This window comes from Medicago sativa, chromosome 8 (genome assembly GCF_051527215.1).
Source record: "Medicago sativa cultivar Bolivia chromosome 8, Bolivia_mono, whole genome shotgun sequence".
Classification (NCBI taxonomy): domain Eukaryota; kingdom Viridiplantae; phylum Streptophyta; class Magnoliopsida; order Fabales; family Fabaceae; genus Medicago; species Medicago sativa.
The window spans coordinates 40,760,041-40,783,627 of NC_140756.1; the positions used below are offsets into that span (position 1 = coordinate 40,760,041).

The following is a 23,587-nucleotide window of genomic DNA, read 5'->3' on the forward strand; positions in this document are numbered from 1 at the left end:
TCAACCTTCTGTGCATCTCTAATACTTTTCAAGAAATCGTTATCAATTTTCAGCATTCCTAACTTAACGCTCCGAGACGACATTTCACAAACTAAGCTCATATCTCTAAACTGTTCAAGTAATTCAAATTCCTTCACCATCATAGCAGACATATGTAAACTCTTCCTACTTAAGGCATCCACAACAACATTAGCTTTACCCGGATGGTAATTCAAACTAAAGTCATAATCCTTCAACAATTCGAGCCACCGTCGCTGCCGCATATTCAATTCTTTCTGATCAAACAAATACTTCAAGCTCTTGTGATCACTAAACACCTCGAATCTCGAACCATACAAGTAGTGTCTCCAAATCTTAAGGACAAATACGACTGCAGCTAATTCAAGGTCATGAGTAGGATAGTTTCGTTCATGAGTTCTCAACTGTCTTGATGCATAAGCAACAACTTTACCATCTTGCATAAGCACACCGCCTAAACCCAATTTGGACGCATCACAATACACCGCAAAAGGTTCATCAGGTTTTGGCAAAATCAAAACTGGAGCCGTCGTCAAACGCTTCTTCAATTCATTAAAACTGTTCTCACAATGAACATCCCACACAAAGGTTTTACTTTTACACGTCAACTGAGTTAATGGAAGTGCCAACTTAGAAAATCCTTCTATAAATCTTCGATAGTATCCTGCCAAACCCAAAAAGCTTCTAATCTCTGTAACTGACTTAGGAATCTCCCATTGTGATACTGCTTCAACTTTAGATGGATCGACTGCAATACCACTACCAGAAATAACATGGCCCAGAAAACTTACCTCGTTCAACCAGAATTCACACTTAGACAATTTAGCATACAACTTCTTATCTTTCAGCACTTGCAAAACGATTTTCAAATGTTCTGCATGTTCTTCTTCTGTCTTAGAGTAAATCAAAATATCATCGATGAACACAACCACAAAGCGATCCAAAAATGCATGGAAAATGCGATTCATATACTCCATAAACACGCCAGGCGCATTACTCACACCAAAAGGCATCACCTTATATTCATAATGACCATATCGCGTCCTAAAGGCCGTCTTCTGCATGTCTTCATCTTTTACTTTAATCTGATGATAACCCGACCTTAAATCAATCTTGCTGAACACACGTGCACCCACCAGCTGGTCCATCAAATCATCAATTCTAGGAAGTGGATATCTATTCTTTATAGTTACTTTATTCAGTTGTCGATAATCAATGCACAACCTCATACTTCCATCTTTCTTCTTAACCAACAATACCGGCGCTCCCCAAGGTGAAACACTCGGTCTAATGAACTTCTTATCTAGCAATTCCTCCAACTGTTTCTTCAACTCAGCCAACTCAGAAGCTGACATACGATAAGGTGTCATAGACACAGGCTTCGTTCCCGGAACAAGGTCAATAGAAAATTCAACTTCTCTCTCCGGTGGTACATCAGGGATTTCATCAGGGAAAACTTCAGGAAAATCACACACCACCTGCAACTTATCAATCACTGCTTGATTCTCCAAAGATAAGGATGCCATCAAGGAAAACATCAAGATCCCATCGCGTTCTAATTGCTTCAGCTGCTTAGTAGACAAAAATTCTGCTCCACTTTCCTCTTCAGCAGAAGAGAAACTCACCGACTTACTAAAACAATTAATGAGAACATGGTTGTACTCTAACCAGTTCATACCAAGAATTACATCCATTCCACTCAGAGGCCGACAAACTAAATCAATCTCAAAATCACGATCAAACATAGACAAAGGACATCGTAAACAAACAAGAGAAGTAATCACCGAACCCTTAGCTGGAGTTTCGACGACCATTTCTCCACTCATATCAGACACAGCAAGACCCAACTTAGAAGCACAATCAAAAGCAACAAAACAATGTGTAGCACCAGTATCAATAATAGCAACTAAAGGAGTATTGTTAATATAACAAGTACCTCTGATCAAACGATCCTCATTTTCAGTCTGAGTACCAGTCAAAGCAAACACTTTCCCTCTAGTCTGAGTCTTCTTCGGATTCGTACACTGAGACCCAATATGACCCTCTTCTTTGCAGTTAAAACACACAATGTCCGCATGCTTACACTCTGCAAGTGTATGTCCTTTACTGCCACAACGAAAGCACCGTTTAATATCCTTAGTACAAGCATTACTCTTATGGCCTTTCTCGCCACAAGTGTAACAAACAACCTCAGCACCAGCATCCTTCTTATTTGACCTCCTCTCATCATTAGCTCTTCCTTTTCCTTTGTCAGCAGGAGCACTGTAAGGCTTTGGGCGACTTTGTTGGCCCTTACCCCTCTTCTCACTCATAATCTTATAATGAGCTTTGCTGTCATCTTCATAGATTCTGCATCTGCTCACCAAAGCAGAAAAGTCACGGATCTGTTGGTAACCAATGGCTCGCTTAATATCAGCACGCAAACCATTCTCGAACTTGATACACTTAGAGAACTCAGCATTGTCCCCAGTGTAGTGTGGATAGAACTGAGCCAGCTCCACAAACTTTGCTGCATACTCTGTCACCGACATGTTTCCTTGCTTCAGCTCAAGGAACTCGATCTCTTTTCTTCCGCGAACATCCTCAGGAAAATATCTGTTTAGGAACTCTCTCTTAAACACAGCCCAAGTAATAACTGCATCATCCTGTTCTAGGGTAGGTTGGAGGCTCACCCACCAGTCATCAGCTTCCTCAGCCAGCATATGCGTTCCAAAACGCACCTTCTGATCATCAGTACATTGCATAACTCTGAAAATTCTCTCAACCTCCTTGAGCCACGTCTGTGCTCCATCAGGGTTGTACCTTCCTTTGAAGGTAGGAGGATGATTTCTCAGAAAGGTCTCCAACATTCTCACATCAGCATTCGCACCAGCACCAACATTTGGGTGTTGTCCCACAGCTTGGGCTACAGCTTCCAAAGCAGCAGCAATCGCAGCATCATTTCTTCCAGCCATTCTAGTCCTCTTATAGCAAATAAGATTCGCAGCCTCCAGGTCTCTTCTCTGCACAACACACAACATTTAGAATATCATAATAGTGGTATTCCAACTCCTAAAGACACAACTCGACTCACTACTTGGCCGGACGGACCGACCTGCTCTGATACCAATTGTAACACCCCGATTTCCCAACATAAAAATTTCAATTAAAATCAGAGTATTTAATTCATAACGGAATGCCACACACTACTTTAACATCTCAAAAACAGATAGTAATAATTATCCTTCAAATTCAACATCATGAAAAATCTTAAACTGTTGCAGCGGAAAATAGTTCAACATTTAAAAGTCTTGGCACGCAGGCCTTATTGAAAAATCCCATAAATTAGTTCATAAAAGAAACACGTAAGGAATAGAAGTAAAAGCAAGCCCCCATCCCGTTACGTATCAGAGCACCTAGACACCAACTGAGAGTCCACTCATGAACGCCTCTAATCTTTATTACTTGCACATTACCCACGGTCGAGGCAACATATACGCAGAAGGGGTGAGATTTCATAATCAATACATTAAGAATATGATCCAATAAAATGCATTTAACAACTTAAACATTAATAACATATCAACAATTAGCATATTTTTCATTTCATAACAAATACAATCATTAAATACCATTACTAATTTTCATCACAAATCATAATCAACTTAACACTTAACTTGACGACACAACTCTTCTTTGACCATGCAACTCTATCAACTCAACAACAACTTAACAACACAACTCTTCTTTGACCATGCAACTCTATCAACTCAACAACAACTTGACAACTTAAACATCATGAACTTCTTGATATGCAAATGCATGTGGTACCAATCAACAACAAAATGAGCATAATGGCTCTTCAACGTGTGAGCACAAGGCTGCCGGGCCTAAAGCCCCCAACTTTAATGAGCACAAAGGCTGCCGGGCCTAAAGCCCCCAACTTTAATGAGCACAAAGGCTGCCGGGCCTAAAGCCCCCAACTTTAATGAGTATGCAATCAACTCAACTTCCAACAACTTAGGCAACAACATAAACAACTCATATGACTCATAATCATGGACCACTCCTTGAATTCTACAACATAGACCGACTCATGCAACTTCAAGACACTAACAGTCAAAAGCAGGGAACAGCAGCAAGATACAACATTTAATAACATTTGAATGTGTTAACATCATCTAAGGTATGAATTACATCAACATAAATACCATAAAGCATCATTATAACATTCATGCAACCACACTTCTAATCTCAGTCACCTGAACAGACTGCAGGGTCTATAAAAACATCCTAAACAGCTCTCTTACTTAATTCTAAGGTCAACTCAAGACTACACGTGCGAAGGGATCGCATCGGGACAATTTTGGGCAACTAACAGCCTAACTCGCAGTGGCGAGTAACTCTGCTCGCAATGGCGAGCAAAGCATGCATTCTGGGTTCCTAAGTCCTTACTCGCAGTGGCGAATTATTCTGCTCGTAGTTGCGAGCTTACAGGTAACTCGCAGTTGCGAGTTGCATTGCTCGCAGATGCGAGCTCTGGGTTCTAGCTCGCCGTTGCGAGTGTTCTTGCTCGCAGATGCGAGCGATGAATGTCAGTACGGCCAGAAACCTAAAAATCACAACTTTTCACCTATATTCATGATTCCTTCATCCAAATAGCATCTAATTATCATCTTAGGTCATATCTAAGGTCTGTACACTAATTTTGCATCAATCTAACATCTGTTCTTGATTCATTCATCAAAATTGATCCTAAACCTAATTCTCAATCCTCACCAAAACTTAACCTAATCATGCTAAATTCATCCTATAGAATTATACCCTTAATAATATTGGAAATTAGTCTCACCCTTACCTGATAATAGCAGAATCGCAGCCCTCCTTTGGTTCTTCTCTCTTTCTGACTTTTCTCCCTTTTTCTCCAAAAACGTACGTACTACTTTTCCTAACTTATGTCTGTCTATTTATCTCTCCTTTTTACTCTTCTCACTACTAATTGCTCATCTCACCACGCAGCCCAATCTTTAATATTTTTATTTTATTTCTCATATCTTATTTTATTTAATAATAAAATAAGTCACACCAACATAACAACTTCACAACATCAATATACTTCACGTCATTCTAGAAAATCACATAATTTATCTATAAATCATGCAAACTATTTAAATTCTTAAATCATATAAATATATATATAAATAAATATATAAATCCTCATTAAATTAAGTAAATAATTAAGACGGGCGTTACAATACCTCTAGACCACTTGTGGGTGCAGTAGAGGATACCTTGGCGTTTCACCGGCCAAGTGTGACGAAATCATGAAAAACTCAAAGTTCGTCTCACTTTATCACTTTTACAAAGAATGCAAATTTTCAAAGCAAAACAAGTTAAAACTTGACGAACCCAATCACGACCATTTTTAGAAATCATATAAACATTATACAACCATAACCCTACTTCAATTTCCGGAGAAAAACAAGTTTTCGGAAAAATCAACGTTTTGGACCATTTTTCCAAAGTTAAGTGAAAATTCACAAAATCAAGTCCAATTCGATTCAAACCATGTTCCAGTAGGATTAAGTGCTTAAACAGAGGTTTAACAAGTTAAAAGAAACATTTTAGAAGTCTCGGATTGGACCCCAAGTACACGAAACAAAGAATCAAAATGGCTGAACTGGGAGCTGCACGCTTAAGCGTCCTCTGCACTCTTAAGCGTCCAACTTCCAGTAGCTTCTGGGAGTGGACGCTTGGAGCACGCTTAAGCGTCCTACACCAGAACAGTTCAAAAAGTTTCGGGATCCAACCCCTTTCCACCCCAAAATCCCAATTTTGATCATTCCAAACCCCAAAACTTGATCCCAAAGATGTTTACAGGTCATATACATTATAGAACACTCAAACATACACAAGTTTTGAGATTACCACATCAACACATCGAAATTCATCACTTCACCGCCACTTTCTCAACTTTCAACAACAGCAACAAATTTCATCATCAATTCACCAAATTCATGATACCCAATGCATCAATTCATCAACAACACATGTTAAAACAACAACAACAACATTTAAACATGAATTCATCATCAATCTAACAACCACAACATTATTCATCATCAATTTCATACAAAAACTCATCATATTCATATCTACCCATTTTAATATACAAATTCAACAACAACAACAACAACAACACAATTATCATTCAAATCATGCACATAATCATGTCAACAAAATTAAGCACGAAATTCTACAACCAAAATCAAATTAAGCACTTAACCACAATTATGCAAAGAATTAGGGTAGAATTAAACTAAAAGATTATGATTAAAGCCTAACCCCCTTACCTTAATTCTTCACAATCAACACTAAGGCTTCACTTTAGCTCCAATCCTAACTACAATCCTTGAAGCTTGACCTCCCTCTAGCCTTTTCTAGATTCTCCTCTTCAAACCCTTATCTTCTCTCTATCTCTATCTCTATCTCTTCTCAATTGAAAATGTTGGTAAAAACTCTATTTTCACTACAAACTAGAGTTTATATAGGTCCTATCTAATTGGGCTCAACTCTCAACACCTTAATGGGCCTAACCCATTTCTATTCTAACCAAAATGTTACTACTCACTTAACGGTAAAATGTAATACTAACAGTCACTTACCGGTAATAAAATAAATTACTACAACTTCCTAGCACTTAGGAAAATAACAACTCTCACTAAGCACTAAAAATAATCCTCATCAAAATTACTAAATTATCCCTGCTCGCAAAATGACCAAGATACCCCTAAGTCCAAAATGACTAAAATACCCTTCTAACACCGAATTCTACAAATCCCGACCAAAAATACACACAAAGGCAAATAATCACATAAGAGCACATATAACGCACATAAATAAATAATAAAATAAATCTAGCGAAAAATCGGGTTGTTACAGATTACATGTGAGGATGCTAATTGAAATCGGTTCTCCTTGACATCCGCAAATAATACTCATAAAGAGCTGGATAAATATCAACATTTATGGATTTGTGTTTGAATTCGGGTAATCATTCGTAAATTTAAATGGTACAAATGTATGTTTGGCCAGTCTAGGATCCGGTAGGTCTCACAACTTGCATGTGTGTGTATATATATATTAATCTTAAATATTTGATATTTATTTTAATATGCATTTGTTTTTTTTTATACTTATGTTTTTTTTTGTCAAACTTTGGATGTTTTTTATTAGACTAAATATTATGATTTGTAATATTTTATAAATTAGTTTGAAAACTTTTGGATCATATATTAATTACACTGTACGCAAGGCTGCGTTTAAGTCACCACTGCACCAAACACATGCCAAATAAAACTACTTCTATGAGTTTTTTTGGATAGACTTTTTCGATAATTGCTCAATAAGCCCCTCAATTTAGTCACATCTATATAAAAAATACCCATCATAAATCATGACTACTCACAAAAAAATGACCATACAAAATTACAACACGATTGATTGAACAATTTGGGAGACTCATTGATGAATCACCAAATGTTTCATTGGATCATAGGTCATATACTTGGCGTTCGGTTCACATACCCAATATGTTAGTGGCCGAGTTTGTGTCTAAGGTAAATGATAGTTGAAAAAATTAAGATTTTTAAGATTTAATAGTTGAATGTCTCGTGTCTCCAAAATGGTCCAAAAAAAAAAACCGTTAATTGGCATAATATGTATGCGTAGATTTTGGGCATGAAGGAGTGAGTAGTCCTCCATTCTTCTTAATTATTGGAAAAGTAGGTCTATTTTAAGTAAGTTGTTAGTAATTTATTAAAGTATTCAACCATTTGAAATAGTGTCGTTGGTTGTTGATGTTATCCGCGTTCACGCGCCATGGAGTCAGTCAGCAGTAACAAACCGCAATAGCAAGTAGTATTAATAGATAGAGCAGGGTCGGGTCATACTAAACCTCATCTCATTCATAGATACACAACAACAAAAAGTCCCCTCTTGACTTTCTAACATTTGCCGTCTCTCTCTCTCTCTCTCTCAATTCATCTTCACCTTCTTCATTTCTTCTTCTTCTTACCATTCTCAACAACCTGATTTCTTCCGATTCATCTTATCCTGTTTCTAAACTTCTTAGGTTTGTTTAATCAATTTTACTCTTTCTTTCTTTTATTTATTTTTTATTTAATATTATCTTCTCTAATTTTACTTCCCCAAGAATATCAATCCACATTTATTTTTCAATGTTTAGATTCAATTCAACTGTAGCTATAGTCTAGGATACATATTCTGAGTTTAGATACACTGCGTTGACTAATTTTTTTATGTAAGAATTAAAAGACTATATTTAGAATTGAATTGAATAGATTAAAATTCATTGGTTTGTTTTTGGTCTTATGGCTTTGGTAACAATCTAATACACTTTTGACTTGACTGAAAAATGTTCATTTGTAAGTCCCGAATGTTGCTCAATTCTTCTTCTTCTTATTTTTTTTTTTTTGAAGGAATTCTTCTTCTTCTTATTATTATTGGTTTTCCACTTTGTTATCCTTCAAGACATTGATAGTTTTATGTGGATCTTTCAGGTGACATTAGAAACAGTTTCTTTTGAAGATATTGATTCCATTCGAAGCCGCATTTGGATTACTTCATACTGTCATGACTTGCTTTCCTTTCTTATTTGGTAAGAAAGTGTCTTCTGATGTAAGACGAGATCCTGAAATCGATCAAGGTAACTAACTAGTCTACATTTGAGATACTTACAGTATAATAATGAACAAATACCTATTTACAATGCTTGATTTTAATTCAACATACTTTGTTAACAGGACTTTCCGGCATTCGAATTAAAGTTTATACCTACAAAGAACTAAAAATTGCCTCTGACAATTTCAGCCCGGCTAATAAAATCGGGGAGGGTGGTTTTGGTTCTGTTTATAAGGTAACCAAACAATTTTCTAGTATTTCTTTCATCACCGTATCATTTGTTTTGATCATTGTTTTTTTCCTTATCGATATTTTGGTGGATGATCAGGGAGTTCTAAAAGGTGGGAAGTTGGCTGCCATAAAAGTTCTTTCAACTGAATCAAAACAGGGGGTGAAGGAATTCTTGACCGAGATTAATGTGATTTCAGAAATAAAGCATGAAAATTTGGTTATACTATATGGTTGCTGTGTCGAAGGAGATCACAGAATATTAGTCTACAATTATCTTGAGAACAATAGCCTTTCACAAACCCTTCTAGGTAAATGCATTATCATTCTTTCTGTCCACTTTTCTGCGAGAATTTGAGAACAAGACTTGTATTTCATCATAATTTCGTGCACTTGTTATATTAGCAAGTCTTTGACTTTTTTCTTTTCTTCTGTACTTGCAGCTGGAGGTCACAGTAATATCTACTTCAATTGGCAAACACGACGTAAGATATGCCTTGGAGTTGCACGTGGACTTGCCTTTCTCCATGAGGAAGTACTGCCACATATTGTTCACAGGGATATAAAAGCAAGCAATATTCTCCTCGACAAAGATCTTACACCTAAGATTTCAGATTTCGGTCTTGCAAAGCTGATTCCATCATACATGACTCATGTCAGCACACGTGTAGCAGGAACAATGTAAGTGTTTTAAAATTACAGTCCTTACAAAATTTGGAAGCATTTATTTTGATTTACTGTTGAAAGAGCAGGGTACCCTTCCCAACAGTAATTCCTATTTTAAACTCAAAATGTCTAACTATACAACAACAGCAAAGGTCATTCATCTTTTATATTGTGTGAATTAGCTGCATAAATCAAATGCTGTCATGATGTCATATTAAATGGATGTTCTTGTATATTATGTCCATTCATCACCCTGTTGCTTCATAAGGGAGAATGAGGAAATCATATCTCTTTTACTATTTGTGGTGTTATCTCCCATTTCTCACCAATTACGTATATCAGGAACTCAATGCTGTTTTTTTTTTATTTCAGAGGTTATTTGGCACCGGAGTATGCAATAAGGGGGCAATTGACACGTAAAGCAGATATTTACAGTTTTGGGGTACTCCTTGTTGAGATAGTCAGTGGGAGGTCTAACACAAATACAAGATTACCAATTGCAGATCAATATATTCTCGAAACGGTATGTGTGCCTTATTTCCTCTGTTGTGTTCAAGTATCTTTCGCATTTTTAAAATGGACAGTAAGATGGAAAATATATTACACTTTATTGTGCTCGTCTCCCTATTAATAAGAAAAATACTCCAAAACATAATTCCTTTGTATGGTTCAAGTTGGGTGGAAATAACTATGAAATAATTGGAGTCAAATCCTTGTGTTGTTGTTGGTCTCAAATTATTGGTCTGTTTTTCTTCTTTTCGCTGTGACGATATCTAAATATACAACAGTGTTTTGTATCTTTAACAAATCTAGTTCTATTGTGTTTGAATTTCTTTCCAATACTCGAAAGCAAAACGTTGTTCTTGCATACATATGTGATAGGTACAGTCCTGAGGGGAGTATGTTCTGTTCATAGCCTAATAAGTGTTAGATAGTTGGTTATAAATAAGAGGGTAATTTTAGAGAGTGAGATATCATGTTTGTTGAGTGAATTAGGGCCTTTCGGCATTAGGAAGTAAGCAGACCCTCTAAGAGTTGCCACTTTTTGTTATAAAAGGCAGAAGGGTTCCCCATTTCCAGCAATAAGATACCAGTTTCTTACAGTATATTTTAGTTTATGGACAGAAAATGGCAATTTAATTTAAAAATAAGGTGACTGCAAGCTTTGTTCAACATAGAATTTCTCTTGTGCATCTGCATTGATTCAAATAGGCTCTAACACAGAATTTCACTTGTTTGTACATCTGCATTATATCTCGAAACACCACATGATTTTACTCATTTTGAAACAGTGAACTGAGATACCAAAATGTAATTCTTAGTTCGGCTTACTCATTGCATTGATATTAAATAAGACTCTACTGCATTATGGTATCTTTAAACCAAACTCTTATTTAAGCTTCTTTACTTACAGACATGGCAACTTTATGAGCGAAAGGAATTGGCACAATTGGTAGACATATCACTAAACGGCGAATTCGATGCTGAGGAGGCTTGTAAAATTCTGAAGATTGCCCTTCTTTGTACTCAGGATACTCCTAAGCTCCGGCCAACCATGTCTTCTGTGGTCAAAATGCTCACCGGAGAAATGGATATCAATGAAACCAAGATAACAAAACCAGGCTTGATTTCAGATGTCATGGACCTTAAAATTAGAGAACCTAAAAAGAATATAGATATGGGGACAGCTCCATCTTCATACAATGCTTCCTCTAGCTCAGATAGCCAGGGTACTACTACCATTTCATTGGCTGCTTCAAGTTCTGCAACAACTTCAAGTTTTACTGTAAAATATGATTTAAACAAGTAAACTTAACTAGTCATCAATGATTTTTCATTTGATACAAGATAACTTTTTATTTCTTTCTTATGAGGTGTGTTACCTCATGTAAATTTGTTGACGATTCCATAATTTTATTTGTTTGTTAAAATTATTTGGTACTGTGCCACTAGGAAGTTTTGTAAAATGTACAATCTTGTATATTTTTTTTTTTGTGTTAAAGGTACAATTAATTTAATTAAATAGTAAAAGTGAAGATGTTTTCATGTTTTTTTATGGCTTAATTACTCTTTTGGTCCCTTAAGTTATTTGTTGGTTACATTTTGGTCTCATAAGTTATTGACGTTACAATTTGGTCCCTTAAGTTACTTTTTGGTTTCGTTTTGGTCCCTTAACTATTAAAAGTTTCGTTTTGGTCCCTTAACTTATTTTTTGGTTTCGTTTTGGTCCATTAACTTATTTTTTGGTTTCGTTTTGGTCCCTTAACTGATTTTTTGGTTTCGTTTTGGTCCCTTAACTCTAATACATTCATTCTAACGTAAAGGACCAAAGTGGTTGACGGAGGAAGAGTTAAGGGACCAAAACGAAACCAAAAAATAAGTTAAGGGACCAAAACGAAACTTTTAATAGTTAAGGGACCAAAACGAAACCAAAAAGCAACTTAAGGGACCAAATTGTAACGTCAATAACTTATGGGACCAAAATGTAACCAACAAATAACTTAAGGGACCAAATCATTAATTAAGATTTTTTTATTCATAGAATATAGGGTTGGAAACAGGTTGGACACCCATCACATGCTTATTTTTGGCCTTGTGAAATTTGGAAATGTAACAAAAGTCTTCATGAACTATTAGAATTTAGAAGCTTTCGTAATACGAAGACCTTTCCTATTGGGAACTAAACACGCTTCTTTTAGATTAGAGCGTTCTTAACACGCAGCTTATAGACCCACAAAATTGACTTGGAAAATAAGAAAGAACACATAGAAAAGTACACGGCTTATTATATTTTTTTTCTCATGTTTATTATTATTTTTTTAATAAATTGGCAAATAAAAGAACACAGAAAAATCATGGGAAAAAGAAAGGAAACTAAGCTCAACTAACTAAGTACTAAAGGACATATTGAATCAAATCTTTAGAAAGAAAAATAAAACTATGTTAACCAAATGATTAGGCTCAAGTGGTTAATGAGCTATGCCAAATGACGAATCAAGAATTTGAGTTTGATTCCTTGGTGAAACAATTATTGGTCAAAATGTACTCTTCGCGGTCAAACTCCGTCCTGAGAACTAGAGGGTTAACACACACAAAAAAAACTCTCTAACCCCACTCTGCAAATTGGTTGATGGTCACCTCAAGTTATTAGCCAATAAACGAGTTATTGCATAGACTCGCCTGAAATACACATAATCATGACCGCCTACATAAATATAGACCATCTATTTTGGATGATATGTTGTCCCCACTCTAATCTACTCACATACGTCCAAAGACACTGCAACGACTAACTAACAACTCTACACATACACGCTAAAAACTTCACATATTCAACGCATTCTTACACCGTCGTCGTCGTAGGAGCGGAGAAGCCACTGCTTGGCGTTCATTACCTACATCCCGTCAACACTCACTCAGGCGGTGATCCTTGTCTAGAAGGATTACACTACCAAGGTAATAACGTTTAGTTAATCAATGAAATGCCACGTGGCAAGCAACTATGTATATTCGTAACCGTATTTCATTACTCACATTTTCGCGCCAAACCCTTTCATCTTCAAAATCCCACTCTTTCTTTCGCATCGCTATTTTTTCATTCTCCTCAAGAATTAGGGTTTCTTCCTCAAATCCTCTCTCTTTCTCTCTTCTCTTCTCCCATTTCACAATGCTGAGAAATCTCCAAGAACACGATTCAAGTTACTCTGATTCTCTGTAAGTTCTTCATCGATCACACTCTAATCATTCAGTAATTCTACATTTCTACTTAATTTGTTTAATTAATCAAATTTCTTGTGATTAGGTTTGTTCGCATCATAGCATGCGAATTATGCTGCAGTACTTGTAATTCAAGGCGCAAGAAAGACGAAAAAGAATTCAATGAAGGAAAACCGTTCGAAAATCTGGATTTTCTTGAGAAGCTTGGTGAAGGTGGTTTCGGTACAGTTTTCCGTTGCTGCGACGTCGAAACTAAACGAATCGTGGCTGTTAAACAAGTTTCTATTCATGAAACTTATAATGCTGTTCCTGGTTCCATCATCAGAGAAGTCTCGTTTCTTAGGGAATTGAATCATCCTAACATTGTTAGGTAATTATTGCTAAAATTGAAACATTTTTAATTAATTTCATTTTTCGGTTAAAGATTTTATCAATTAATTTTACGATTGTGTTGCGTACAGGTTGTTGAATGTAAAGTACAAGAAGGGAACAAGACTCGTGCACTTGGTTTTAGAGTATCTTGATTGTGATCTTCATGATTACATTCTTGACGCGGAACGCTTCGATTCATCTATTAACGATCCAATGACTAAAAAGGTAAATAAGGTTTATCGAACATAATTTGTTGTAATCTTTTGTAATTAATGTGATTTTTTTTATTTAACGTTGGTGTTATTGCAGAGTTTTCTGTATCAGATACTATCTGCGGTGGAGTACTGTCATTCTCGCAAGATTATTCATAGAGATTTGAAACCGAGTAACCTTTTGATTGATCATTCTGAAAAGATAATCAAGTTGGCTGATTTTGGCTTGGCTAGAGAGTTGGGAGATCCTGACGTGTTATATTCGCCAAAGGTAATGTTTTTCTCGTTCGACAAGTAATCTTAGAACTTTTCCGTGCGTATTTGTGCATATGTAATTAAGATGTATTGATGTTTTTAGTGCATAGTTGTTAAATTTAATCTTTCAACACTATTTCTGTCATATTATCATTTAGACATGTACAATTAGATTTATCATGTCAGCCAGTTGTGGTGATTCAAATTGTTGTGTCGCGTTAGTCCTTTCCTGCATTATAAGTTGTCTCTTCTCGAAACAGATGCTCTTCTATACACACTAGTCAAGAATTTAACTCATAACCATTTGCGAAAGAGATCTAGTTATATGTCAATTTTGGAAAACAAATTTATTTTTGATTAGGACACTTGGACATAGATATACACAGAGACAAGTCATGATTTGAAAGTATTATAACTAGAGTAACTGAAAGGGATTAAAAAAGAAATAGTTATTCACAAGAGTGGTCAATTATAATGGAATAGTGTGTGATCTTATAATGAAAGTAGATGTCATGGTTCCTGAAATAACCATAGTAGTTGTCTTTATTTATTTCCAAAAACACCTGAGATATTGTGATGGTTTCTGACAGTAGATCTTATAATGAAAGTAGATGTCATGGTTCCTGAAATATCTTTTACACTATTGTCGCAGGTAGCAACTCGGTTTTATAGGGCACCTGAGATATTGTTTGAATGTGGCCAATATTCAACTCCAATTGATATATGGTCTGTCGGCTGTATTTTTGGTGAGATGGTACTTGGAATACCAATTCTCCGAGCAATTGATTGCAAGGATGAACTAGAGACGATTTTCAGGTAATTTCACTCACACAAAACAGGATTTATTTCCCCTTTTTTATTTTCAATCAAACCAACAATGCCTTTTTCTATACATGAAGAATGTTCGGTACCCCAACAGAGGAAACATGGCCAGGAGTCACTGCTTTATGTGCTAACCTTCAAACCTATCCCAAATTTAGACCAATGGTACCAAATTCTCACTTCTCAAATATATGAGTTATTTTTCACCAGTTGTCCTGTTATTGGATCTTGCTTATGTGCCTCCATGCAACTGTGTGTACTGTAGGACCTGTCATCAATTTTTCCTCCTTTTGATCCAACTGGTCTTAATCTTCTAATGGTGAGTCTCATTTTCTCACTAATTTTGATTTGAAGATCCTTAGGTTTACTGCACCACATTAGCCACACACTGCTGTGAAGGTGCTGCTATAACATTATTTCACCCCTTTTGTCTTGAAAACATATCCTAATTAAAAATGAATGCTTTTACAATCCTAAGTTTAAATTGCTTATATATATTTTCATTGAAGGTGAATTTGTGGTCATGTAAACCGCATTAGCTACACCCTGCTGTGAAGATCCGTATATACATTGCTAATTACTAATTGATCTTCTGCCACTCAAAATTTACCTCATCATCACTTTCACACCTTATGTTTTTTTCTTTTTCATTGTGTCAATGTATCACACATGTTCCACTTTCTTCTTCTTCCCATTCCCTTAATACTATAAATAGTTACCAATGTAATGCATGAAATAGCAAGTGTTTGAAAATTTGATATATCAAATAAACAAATTTTTGAAATTGAAATTATTTGATCAGATTATTTGTAAAAATTTCTTACAGAGCAAGTAATGTGGTTAAGAATTTTCAATTTCAGATAACAATTTAAAATTTTGTTCATTTTATAAATCAAGTTATATCATCACTGTTATTTTAAGAACAAAATCAGTGTTGCTCAAAAAAAAAAACAAAGAACAAAATCAGTGATTCACTAGTTTTTTTTATCTCTATTCCTTTCTTGGTCTCATTTTCAATACTTTCTTTCATGCCGGTTTCTTATGCATTGCAGAGGATGCTTTGCTTGGACCCAAACAGGAGGATTTCTGCCGAAGCTGCTCTTAGACATGCTTACTTTGATGACTTGAATCCGGTATATCCTATTCTACTCTCTTAAACCATCTCTCTTTTGTTGCTACGTCTTTTATTTTATCTGTGCCTGTGTGTGTTCAAAGCTACCTACAAGAATGAGGTATGTAAGACCTATGCAATGGTAGATGGCTATTTAACAATCATCACAAACTTCTTCAAAAAACAATCATCACAAAAATTTAAATAAAAGGCAGCATTAAGCTATTCAATACTACCTAATTCCCTAAATGTAGCAAGCAATAACATTAGAAACTTTTTATACCCTTTTCTATTCAATATTTAACTACATTAGTTTTTTCCTTACCAAATTAGCGCTATTTGTAACCAAATTAGCGCTATTTTCCAAAACAACTTCACCATCCTCAACTTCACTCATGCTAGTGATTCTTAATTCTCATGTCTGTCGGTAAAGAGCGCTAGTGCAAATATAACTGTATGAAGAATGAGATTTGTTCTAATCGCATGACTTTTTATTTCCAATTCCCTCCCCTCTGGGACTCCTTCCCTCATCATTTTGCTCTTCCTTTATCCCTTCACACTACCTCTCTATATCCACAAAAACGCCATCAACGGAATCACCATCCTTCGCTGTTGTGATAGAGCCTCCACATAAATTGCTCCATATTCTTTTGGCAATCCAACATCCATCGGAGCCATCATAAGTTATGCACAATTTCAGTAAATACATTTTGGTGGTTATCAACATTAATGTCTCCTTTAACCATAAAGTAACAACTAATATTGTGACCGTTTTACTAATGAGAGATGGAAGTTTTTCAAAGTTAAATCTTATTGGTACTTTCATGAACTCCTTGTGTGTAATAGGAAAGTCTTAGCCTATTATATGTCATTCATAAGATAGGTTGAGTTCAGCTTAAACATGATGATCTCAAAGTGAATTCAAAGTATAATGTGAATATCATAAAAAAAATTGTAGGAGTCTTTGATATATTTCGGTAAATTTCAGTATAAAGGAAATTCACATAGTTGTTTACACCTTAACTAAGATTACTACATTCATTACGATGGAGCAGTCCGTCACAAAAAAAAGGCCGATTACCATGGAGGGTGGCAACAAAAACATCACAGAAGAGTTTGTGACTACGATGGAAGGTGGTAGCTGCAACGCCAACAGCAAAAATGTAGAAGAGTTTGCGACTACGATGGAGGATGGCAGCACCACCCCCACCAACAACAATGCAGAAGCGTCTGCGATGATGTTGGAGGGTGGCAGCAGCACCAACAAGGCAGAAGAGATTGTGACGATAATGGATGGTGTCAGCATCCCCACCACTGACAATAACAATGCAGAAAAGTTTGGGATGACGGTGGAGGATGACACCACCAGTATCAACAATGCAGAGGAGTTTTCGATGACGATGGAGGGTGGCAGCAGCACCACACCAACCAACAATAACTCTGAAGCGTTTGTAGTGGGATGTTTGCTGTCGATCAGGACAACATTTGGTGAAGAATTTGAAGCCCAAGTTGTTACGTTTGATCATTCCTCCAACATCCTCGGACTCATGGAAGGTTCCAAAGATGCCCCTCTTAGAAAAATTAGGCTTTTGAACGCTGATTACATTCAAGACTTCACCTTTCTAGGTCAATATGAAGACCCACTTGATCCACGTAATTTCTACGTTGATCTCAATGATCTCCAAGCAAGAGAAGAACTTGCCATTAGACAAGCAGAGGCAGATGCTGAGAGGATTGGGGTTGGTGTTACAAGCGAAGCGCAGAGCATCTTTGATGCTTTATCTAAAACGCTTCCAGTCCGCTGGGACAAGACTGTCATAGTTGTAATGAATGAGGTGCGTATCAGCAGTCCTTATCACTCGGATTGTGTGATTGGCGGTGCTCCTGCTGCCAATGACCGGGTGAAGAAAGTGCTTGAGATGTTGAGGAAGCGTTTGCAACTTCCCTGTACTGGTGCTCTGTAGAGTTGCAAAATGATCATTTGAGGTATTGAGCTCTCAGGTTCTGTTTTTCTTTTGGAGTTCATTTGAGGTATTTCCCTCAAATACATCTTAATAGTGTATTTTTTGGAGTTGGATTTTGGAGGGAAAACTTTAGAGGACTATGTTTATATTTAATATACCTGTTATTTTTAAAAACAAATTGAAAGAACAAAATATAAATGATCATATAATGCTCATTTTAAAAAATATTTTAGAGTACCCTTAATTTAAAAGAACAACAGTAAGCCCTCCCCTATTTCTCCCTCTAAAACCCTCCATCTAAACATACTCTTACACTTTGTTTTGTAGTTTGGAGAGGAAGGGAGGTGAGAGCTTTGAGAGGGTGGGAAATATAGAATTTTTTTTAGAAATCTTTCACATTGTTTTGAAAGAGTTGCTTTAGAGCTTTGAGGTGTGAATGTTGAAGCATGTTGTGATTTAAGGTGTGTTAGATTTTGAACCCAAAAAGGGATCTAAGGTTTGTATATTTAATGTGTTAGTTCTCATTGGCAAGATAAACCAGTTACAATTAGTTGTCCTAAACTAACGATGAGTTTAACAAATTCTCTGAGCAAACATTTCTACCTTGAACCTCTTGAGTTTTGTTTATTCACTATTTCTTAAAAAAGTTACTACCTTCAGTTATCATTTGTAAACTCTTCAAAAAAAAATTGTTTAAAATTCTTTGGATGACTAACTAACCATGTTTTGTTTTCATTCAGGTTATTAAAGGAAAATCAAAATCCTGATCAGCTGAAGAAGTGGAGACAGTTCGGTTTAAATTCTTTGGATGACTTTTTTTTTGTTACAAACAGTTCGGTTTAAATTCTTTGGATGACTTTTTTTTTTTTTGTTACAAATTTTTTGGATGACTAAGTGTTGAATGTTCATTTTAGTCCTGTCCCTTATTTTTCATAACCATTCCCCATTCGTTACAAGGGCAATGCACGTATAAATTGCTTTGTTAGTATTTTTAATTGTTCGTTAGTTTCTTCTTATTCTTTTACAAAAATTGTTCGTTAGTTGGTAGTTTGCTTAATTCCTTCCTGGCTCTTTGTTAAAAAACTAACCACTGCATTCAACCTACAGCATTTCAGTAAGGTTGATATTTTGTTAGTGAATCAAATGTTTATAAATATCACAATATTTATGTAGTAGAGAAATATGTATAAAAGTTAAAGTATAATAAATTTTGTCAAAAAAAGAAAGTATTAACTAATTATGACTGGTAAAGAAATGTGAACAACACTATGAATCTTCAATTACTTGTGTTTAATTTTATGTTGATATCAAAAATACATAACGCTTATAAAATAAAATAATTACTGCACCATATAAGTATATAACATTTCATTACATGAACATTTTTTTTCTTCATGAAATGTTCATCAGACTGAAAATAATTATGTCTTTCATGTTAAACATATTGTTTTATAAGAGTATGTATTAAATTTCATGTCAAACAGGTCCCCGTGAGCTTAGCTCACTTGATAAGGGATAACGCATAATTTATGCAGGGGCCGGGGTTCGAACCCCAGACACCCAACTTATTTATCTTTCATGTGAATTTCTCTAGCCACTACACTACTTGACAAAAAAAAAAAAAATCATGTCAAACATATTGTGTTATAAGAGTATGTATTAAATTTTGAATTTTACAATAGAGTAAACAAAAAATCGAAAAAAAAAAAAAAATCATGTCAAACATATTGTGTTGTAAGAGTATGTATTAAATTTTGAATTTTACAATAGAGTAAACAAAAAATGACTAATTTGAGTAATAATATTATATCAGTTATTTGAAATACAAATTTGAATTTAAATTTATTATATATTTAAAAAAAATGGAGAAGAAAAAATTATAATTATCAAAGAAAGTTCGTAAAGTTAGCAACTTAAATAAACAATATATAGTCACTGATCAGTAATACTTTAAAATTGTCGACTTATAATAAGAAATACTTCAAAATTGTCGACCTATAAAAAAAAATTTGAAATACCAAAAATACGCACATTAAATGGGTGAAAACATTTTTTTTTTAGTGTCTAGTGTTCAATGTTGAGCGAAATAAATAATTTTATATGCAATATTGTGTTAACCATGTTGTGTTAATATACAAGGATAGTCTTTAGAAAAATTGTATATTTGTTGGTTTCAGTTTCTACATTATAACTTGGTAAAATTAAAGGCTTGCATATAAATATTTGGTTTTTGTGTGTGAAATAATATGAACTAGATTGCATACCCGTGCTACTGCACGGGTCATATATAGTTTAGTATATTACTTGCAATTCATTATAATATTAGATGCGAAATATTAGAAACACCATGTCAAAGAACTCATGAGTACGTTTCTATCTTAATGTGTTTTTTTAAATAAGTTTTTCCTTGTCCGTAATTTATTTTTTAAATAAGATTTTTCCTAGACCGTCGACCCATGTTGTCGAACAGGTGAAATATTTGTTAGATTTATTATTTTTTATTTTTCAGTCAACTTGATAGTTCCTCTAAATCAATTGGTGCACCAAAAATAAACCAACTAACAAAGAAGTTAAGTGTGAATAAGTTTGATCTTTTAAGATCTCCGGATGATATGTCTTTTATTGATTCACTCTCAATGCTAATTCTAGCGCCCAACCACAAAACCCTTTTTCATGAAAAAATCACTGGCTAAAGAGCAATCATGTTGGCTTCAGCTGCACCATGTTGGCTATAGATTACACGACTATAAATTCCAAAAATATTGAAAATATAATCCAAATATTATCTATAATATTTCCATTGCCTTTCGAAACACCAACATTAATATCATGTTACAAAGGTTAGATGACGATAGGAAGCAAGTTGTCTTTAAAAAACCACAACAATTATAATATTATGATTATGATATGATTTTAGGTATTTTAATGTCACTTGATATCAAATTTACAAATCTTATAAAGTTATACTTTTTAAACAGTGAGAATAAAATTACTTATTGAAAGGAACCGTCTTATTTTACCATTAACTCTAAGTCTCTAACAACAGTAAATTACTTTCTAAGGACTATCTCAGAGGTGTTCTCAGATGTAACTTGAAATGTTTAGAAAGATCGGTCTCAAAGTTGTCGAATTCCAATACAACTACATGCTACATGTGCTCTTAATGAAATATCAGAATAAAAACCAACATAGTATGAACACACAGTACAAAATGCATAAAGCAATTTTACTATATTATGCATAATATGTTATATATCCCTCCTCTGCCAGTTTCTTTCTTTTCCTCTGTTGTTGCTAGCAATGGAGCAAAAGAAGAATAAACTGGAACACAAATTTCATCCGCAAAAGAAGAATATCATATTAACAGTCGGTCTCTCTACGACAGCTTCTGCTGAAAAAATATTAGTCATTGGGTCAATCATACAATCGATATATTACTTCAAAGCCTAATATGTCAAGAAGTATCAGAAAAAAGTAACATGAACAAAAATTCACACAGGTGGTTAGTAATTATGTCAAGTTATCCCAAATAAACCAATAATTCTAAAAACAAATTGAGATTGACTAATAATTGTGTATATGGCAATTACATAGACAATCCAGGTATAGTTGGGTGTGATTGGAGACTTGATGCCAAGAATCCATGTGGGGGTATAGGAAAATGTGCATGTAGGACGATTGAGTTGTTGATCAAAATGCTCATCATTAGTACAAAATACAATGAGGGAGTTCCGATCTAAGGAGAAGAAAATGGGAAAGTAAAGTAACTTCAAGGATGAAAATCAAGATATGCCAGTTTCGATCAATATCTTAATTTTAACTTGGGCATGTGCAGAAAAGCAGAATATGAATATCATATAAGTTATATATCAAGTGAAAAAGTAGAATATGAATATCATAAAAGTTATATATCAAACTGTGACGACATTTTACCTCATCAATGTCTAGCTCATTCTCAACTTGTTTGATAAAAGCATCCTCAACCGACAACATGTTGACTGAAGCTTGTTTATAACCTGGTTTAACCTTAACCTTTAACCCCATTTTCTTTCCCAACATGTAATTCAATTCATCTGGATAAACCGTAGGGTCATCTTCTCCTTCCTAAACAAAAAATTTACCATATCCATTGAAGTTTTTAGTTCTTTATCTTGTAAATGTTTCAAAGAATGCATAGTAATACATACCTCATTCATTGATTGATAGACATCAACAGCAGACTTCCAAATAATAGCAGCACAATCAGCATCCCATAAAACAAACTTATATTTTGAATCAGCGCTCTTGACATATATATCAATTTTATACCTATTATGATGAAAATAGTGAGATACATGAGGATTCTACAACACAGAAATTATAATAATTATATTATATAAGACTAAAAAAATATATACCTTGGAATTGCCAATTTCACCTCTTCCGAACATGAACACTTGTATGGTTTTTTTGGATTGGCTGCCTTTTTAGTGCATGCAGTGCAGCCATAGCAAAACCAACCAAATTTAGAAACAGCAAACTTCAATGTAGTAGCAACAGTAATGCACACAGTATCCTGATTAAATAAGTAATACATATGTAAGTAAGGAAAAAAAACAAAAGTTTTTTTTTTTTTGACAAACAAAACAAAAGTAATAAATGCCCTTTCATAAAAATTAAGCTTAGTTAATGTATACCTCTCGGAGGTCACAAATATCCTTCAAGGTCATATATGTAGCATTAGAAAGAAACTCTTGGCATCTAATTTTGAGGTTTTTGTTTTTTTTATTTTTATTATTTGCTATTGGGAAATTTATTTCGGTTCTCCTCTTTCCTTATTTATTGAAAATTTGGTTACAACTTTTGATGAGTTATACATTAGTTCATAGTTATCCTAATGTTTTGGTTATAGTTTATCGGAGAGAATTTTGTGATGAGCATTCATGTGAACTTGGCATCTAATTTTGAGGTTTTTGTTTTTTTATTTTTATTATTTGCTATTGGGAAATTTAGGGCCCGTTTGTTACGGATTAAAATAAAAGTGATTTTCACATAAAATAATTTAGAGATTATATTTTAGAGATTATACGAAAAATCAGAATCTATTTTGCGTTTGTTTACTGTAATAAAAATCACTTTTTTAAAACAAATAATCTAGTTTGTTTGGATACAACTATATAAAAGGGATTTTTTTTGTTACAAAATTAGTTCAATATTTTAAATTATATTTTCTCTCTCCTCTAAAAAAAATCTATTTTATTTTAAGCTGCTCCTAACAGCTTCTCATTTGAAGCTGTTTTTAGATTATTTTTAGATTCTGATTTTTTTTAAAATCTGTAACAAACAGATACAATACTCTTAAAAAGTGATTATTTTTTAAAAATAAGTGATTTTTTTTCTTGAAAAAGCTATAACAAACGGGCTCTTATTTCGGTTCTCCTCTTTCCTTATTTATTGAAAATTTGGTTACAACGTTTGATGAGTTAGACATTAGTTCATAGTTATCCTAATGTTTTGGTTATAGTTTATCAAAGAGAATTTTGTGATGAGCATTCATGTGA

At 34.5% G+C, this 23,587-nt stretch overlaps 4 protein-coding genes and 1 long non-coding RNA gene across 8 annotated transcripts; 2 read left to right on the top strand and 3 right to left on the bottom strand.

Annotated features, from left to right (window-relative positions):
- Positions 1–189: 189 nt before the first annotated feature.
- On the bottom strand, positions 190–3,127 carry LOC146899100 (uncharacterized). The gene is made up of 2 exons (XM_085736687.1): positions 250–3,127; positions 190–193 (listed from the first exon to the last, which is right to left on the bottom strand). Exons 1-2 carry the CDS (start codon positions 3,036–3,038, stop codon positions 190–192), a joined length of 2,793 nt encoding a protein of 930 aa, XP_085592813.1. The 5' UTR covers positions 3,039–3,127.
- Positions 3,128–7,950: 4,823 nt separating this feature from the next.
- LOC146899101 (cold-responsive protein kinase 1-like) lies at positions 7,951–11,644 on the top strand. The gene is made up of 7 exons (XM_085732843.1): positions 7,951–8,131; positions 8,580–8,725; positions 8,823–8,935; positions 9,029–9,239; positions 9,372–9,609; positions 9,967–10,117; positions 11,009–11,644. The coding sequence occupies exons 2-7, from the start codon at positions 8,653–8,655 to the stop codon at positions 11,402–11,404; spliced, it is 1,182 nt and encodes a 393-aa protein (XP_085588969.1). The 5' UTR covers positions 7,951–8,131; positions 8,580–8,652; the 3' UTR covers positions 11,405–11,644.
- A 140-nt stretch (positions 11,645–11,784) lies between these two features.
- On the top strand, positions 11,785–19,042 carry LOC146899102 (cell division control protein 2 homolog). 3 transcript variants are annotated; one of them, XR_015021544.1, is made up of 10 exons: positions 11,785–13,308; positions 13,397–13,681; positions 13,773–13,908; positions 13,993–14,166; positions 14,803–14,966; positions 15,050–15,137; positions 15,238–15,291; positions 16,025–16,105; positions 17,139–18,114; positions 18,788–19,042. XR_015021544.1 is itself a non-coding variant. In XM_085732841.1 (10 exons), exons 1-9 carry the CDS (start codon positions 13,097–13,099, stop codon positions 18,045–18,047), a joined length of 2,103 nt encoding a protein of 700 aa, XP_085588967.1. In that variant the 5' UTR covers positions 11,785–13,096; the 3' UTR covers positions 18,048–18,069; positions 18,788–19,042. The 3 variants fall into 3 exon arrangements, 2 of the variants coding, with proteins under 2 accessions (XP_085588967.1, XP_085588968.1); XM_085732841.1 differs by having other exon boundaries at positions 17,139–18,069; XM_085732842.1 differs by lacking the exon at positions 17,139–18,114.
- Positions 18,689–19,220, bottom strand: LOC146899103 (uncharacterized). Its single transcript, XR_015021545.1, has 2 exons — positions 18,905–19,220; positions 18,689–18,859 (listed from the first exon to the last, which is right to left on the bottom strand). It is a non-coding gene; the product is annotated as an uncharacterized LOC146899103 (long non-coding RNA).
- Positions 19,221–21,101: 1,881 nt separating this feature from the next.
- Positions 21,102–22,909, bottom strand: LOC146899104 (uncharacterized). Of its 2 annotated transcripts, none has more exons than XM_085734771.1 (5): positions 22,724–22,909; positions 22,445–22,602; positions 22,235–22,355; positions 21,981–22,151; positions 21,102–21,435 (listed from the first exon to the last, which is right to left on the bottom strand). In XM_085734771.1, the coding sequence occupies exons 1-5, from the start codon at positions 22,754–22,756 to the stop codon at positions 21,424–21,426; spliced, it is 495 nt and encodes a 164-aa protein (XP_085590897.1). In that variant the 5' UTR covers positions 22,757–22,909; the 3' UTR covers positions 21,102–21,423. The 2 variants fall into 2 exon arrangements, with proteins under 2 accessions (XP_085590897.1, XP_085590896.1); XM_085734770.1 differs by having other exon boundaries at positions 21,102–21,438; positions 22,724–22,904.
- Between the last annotated feature and the right edge of the window lie 678 nt (positions 22,910–23,587).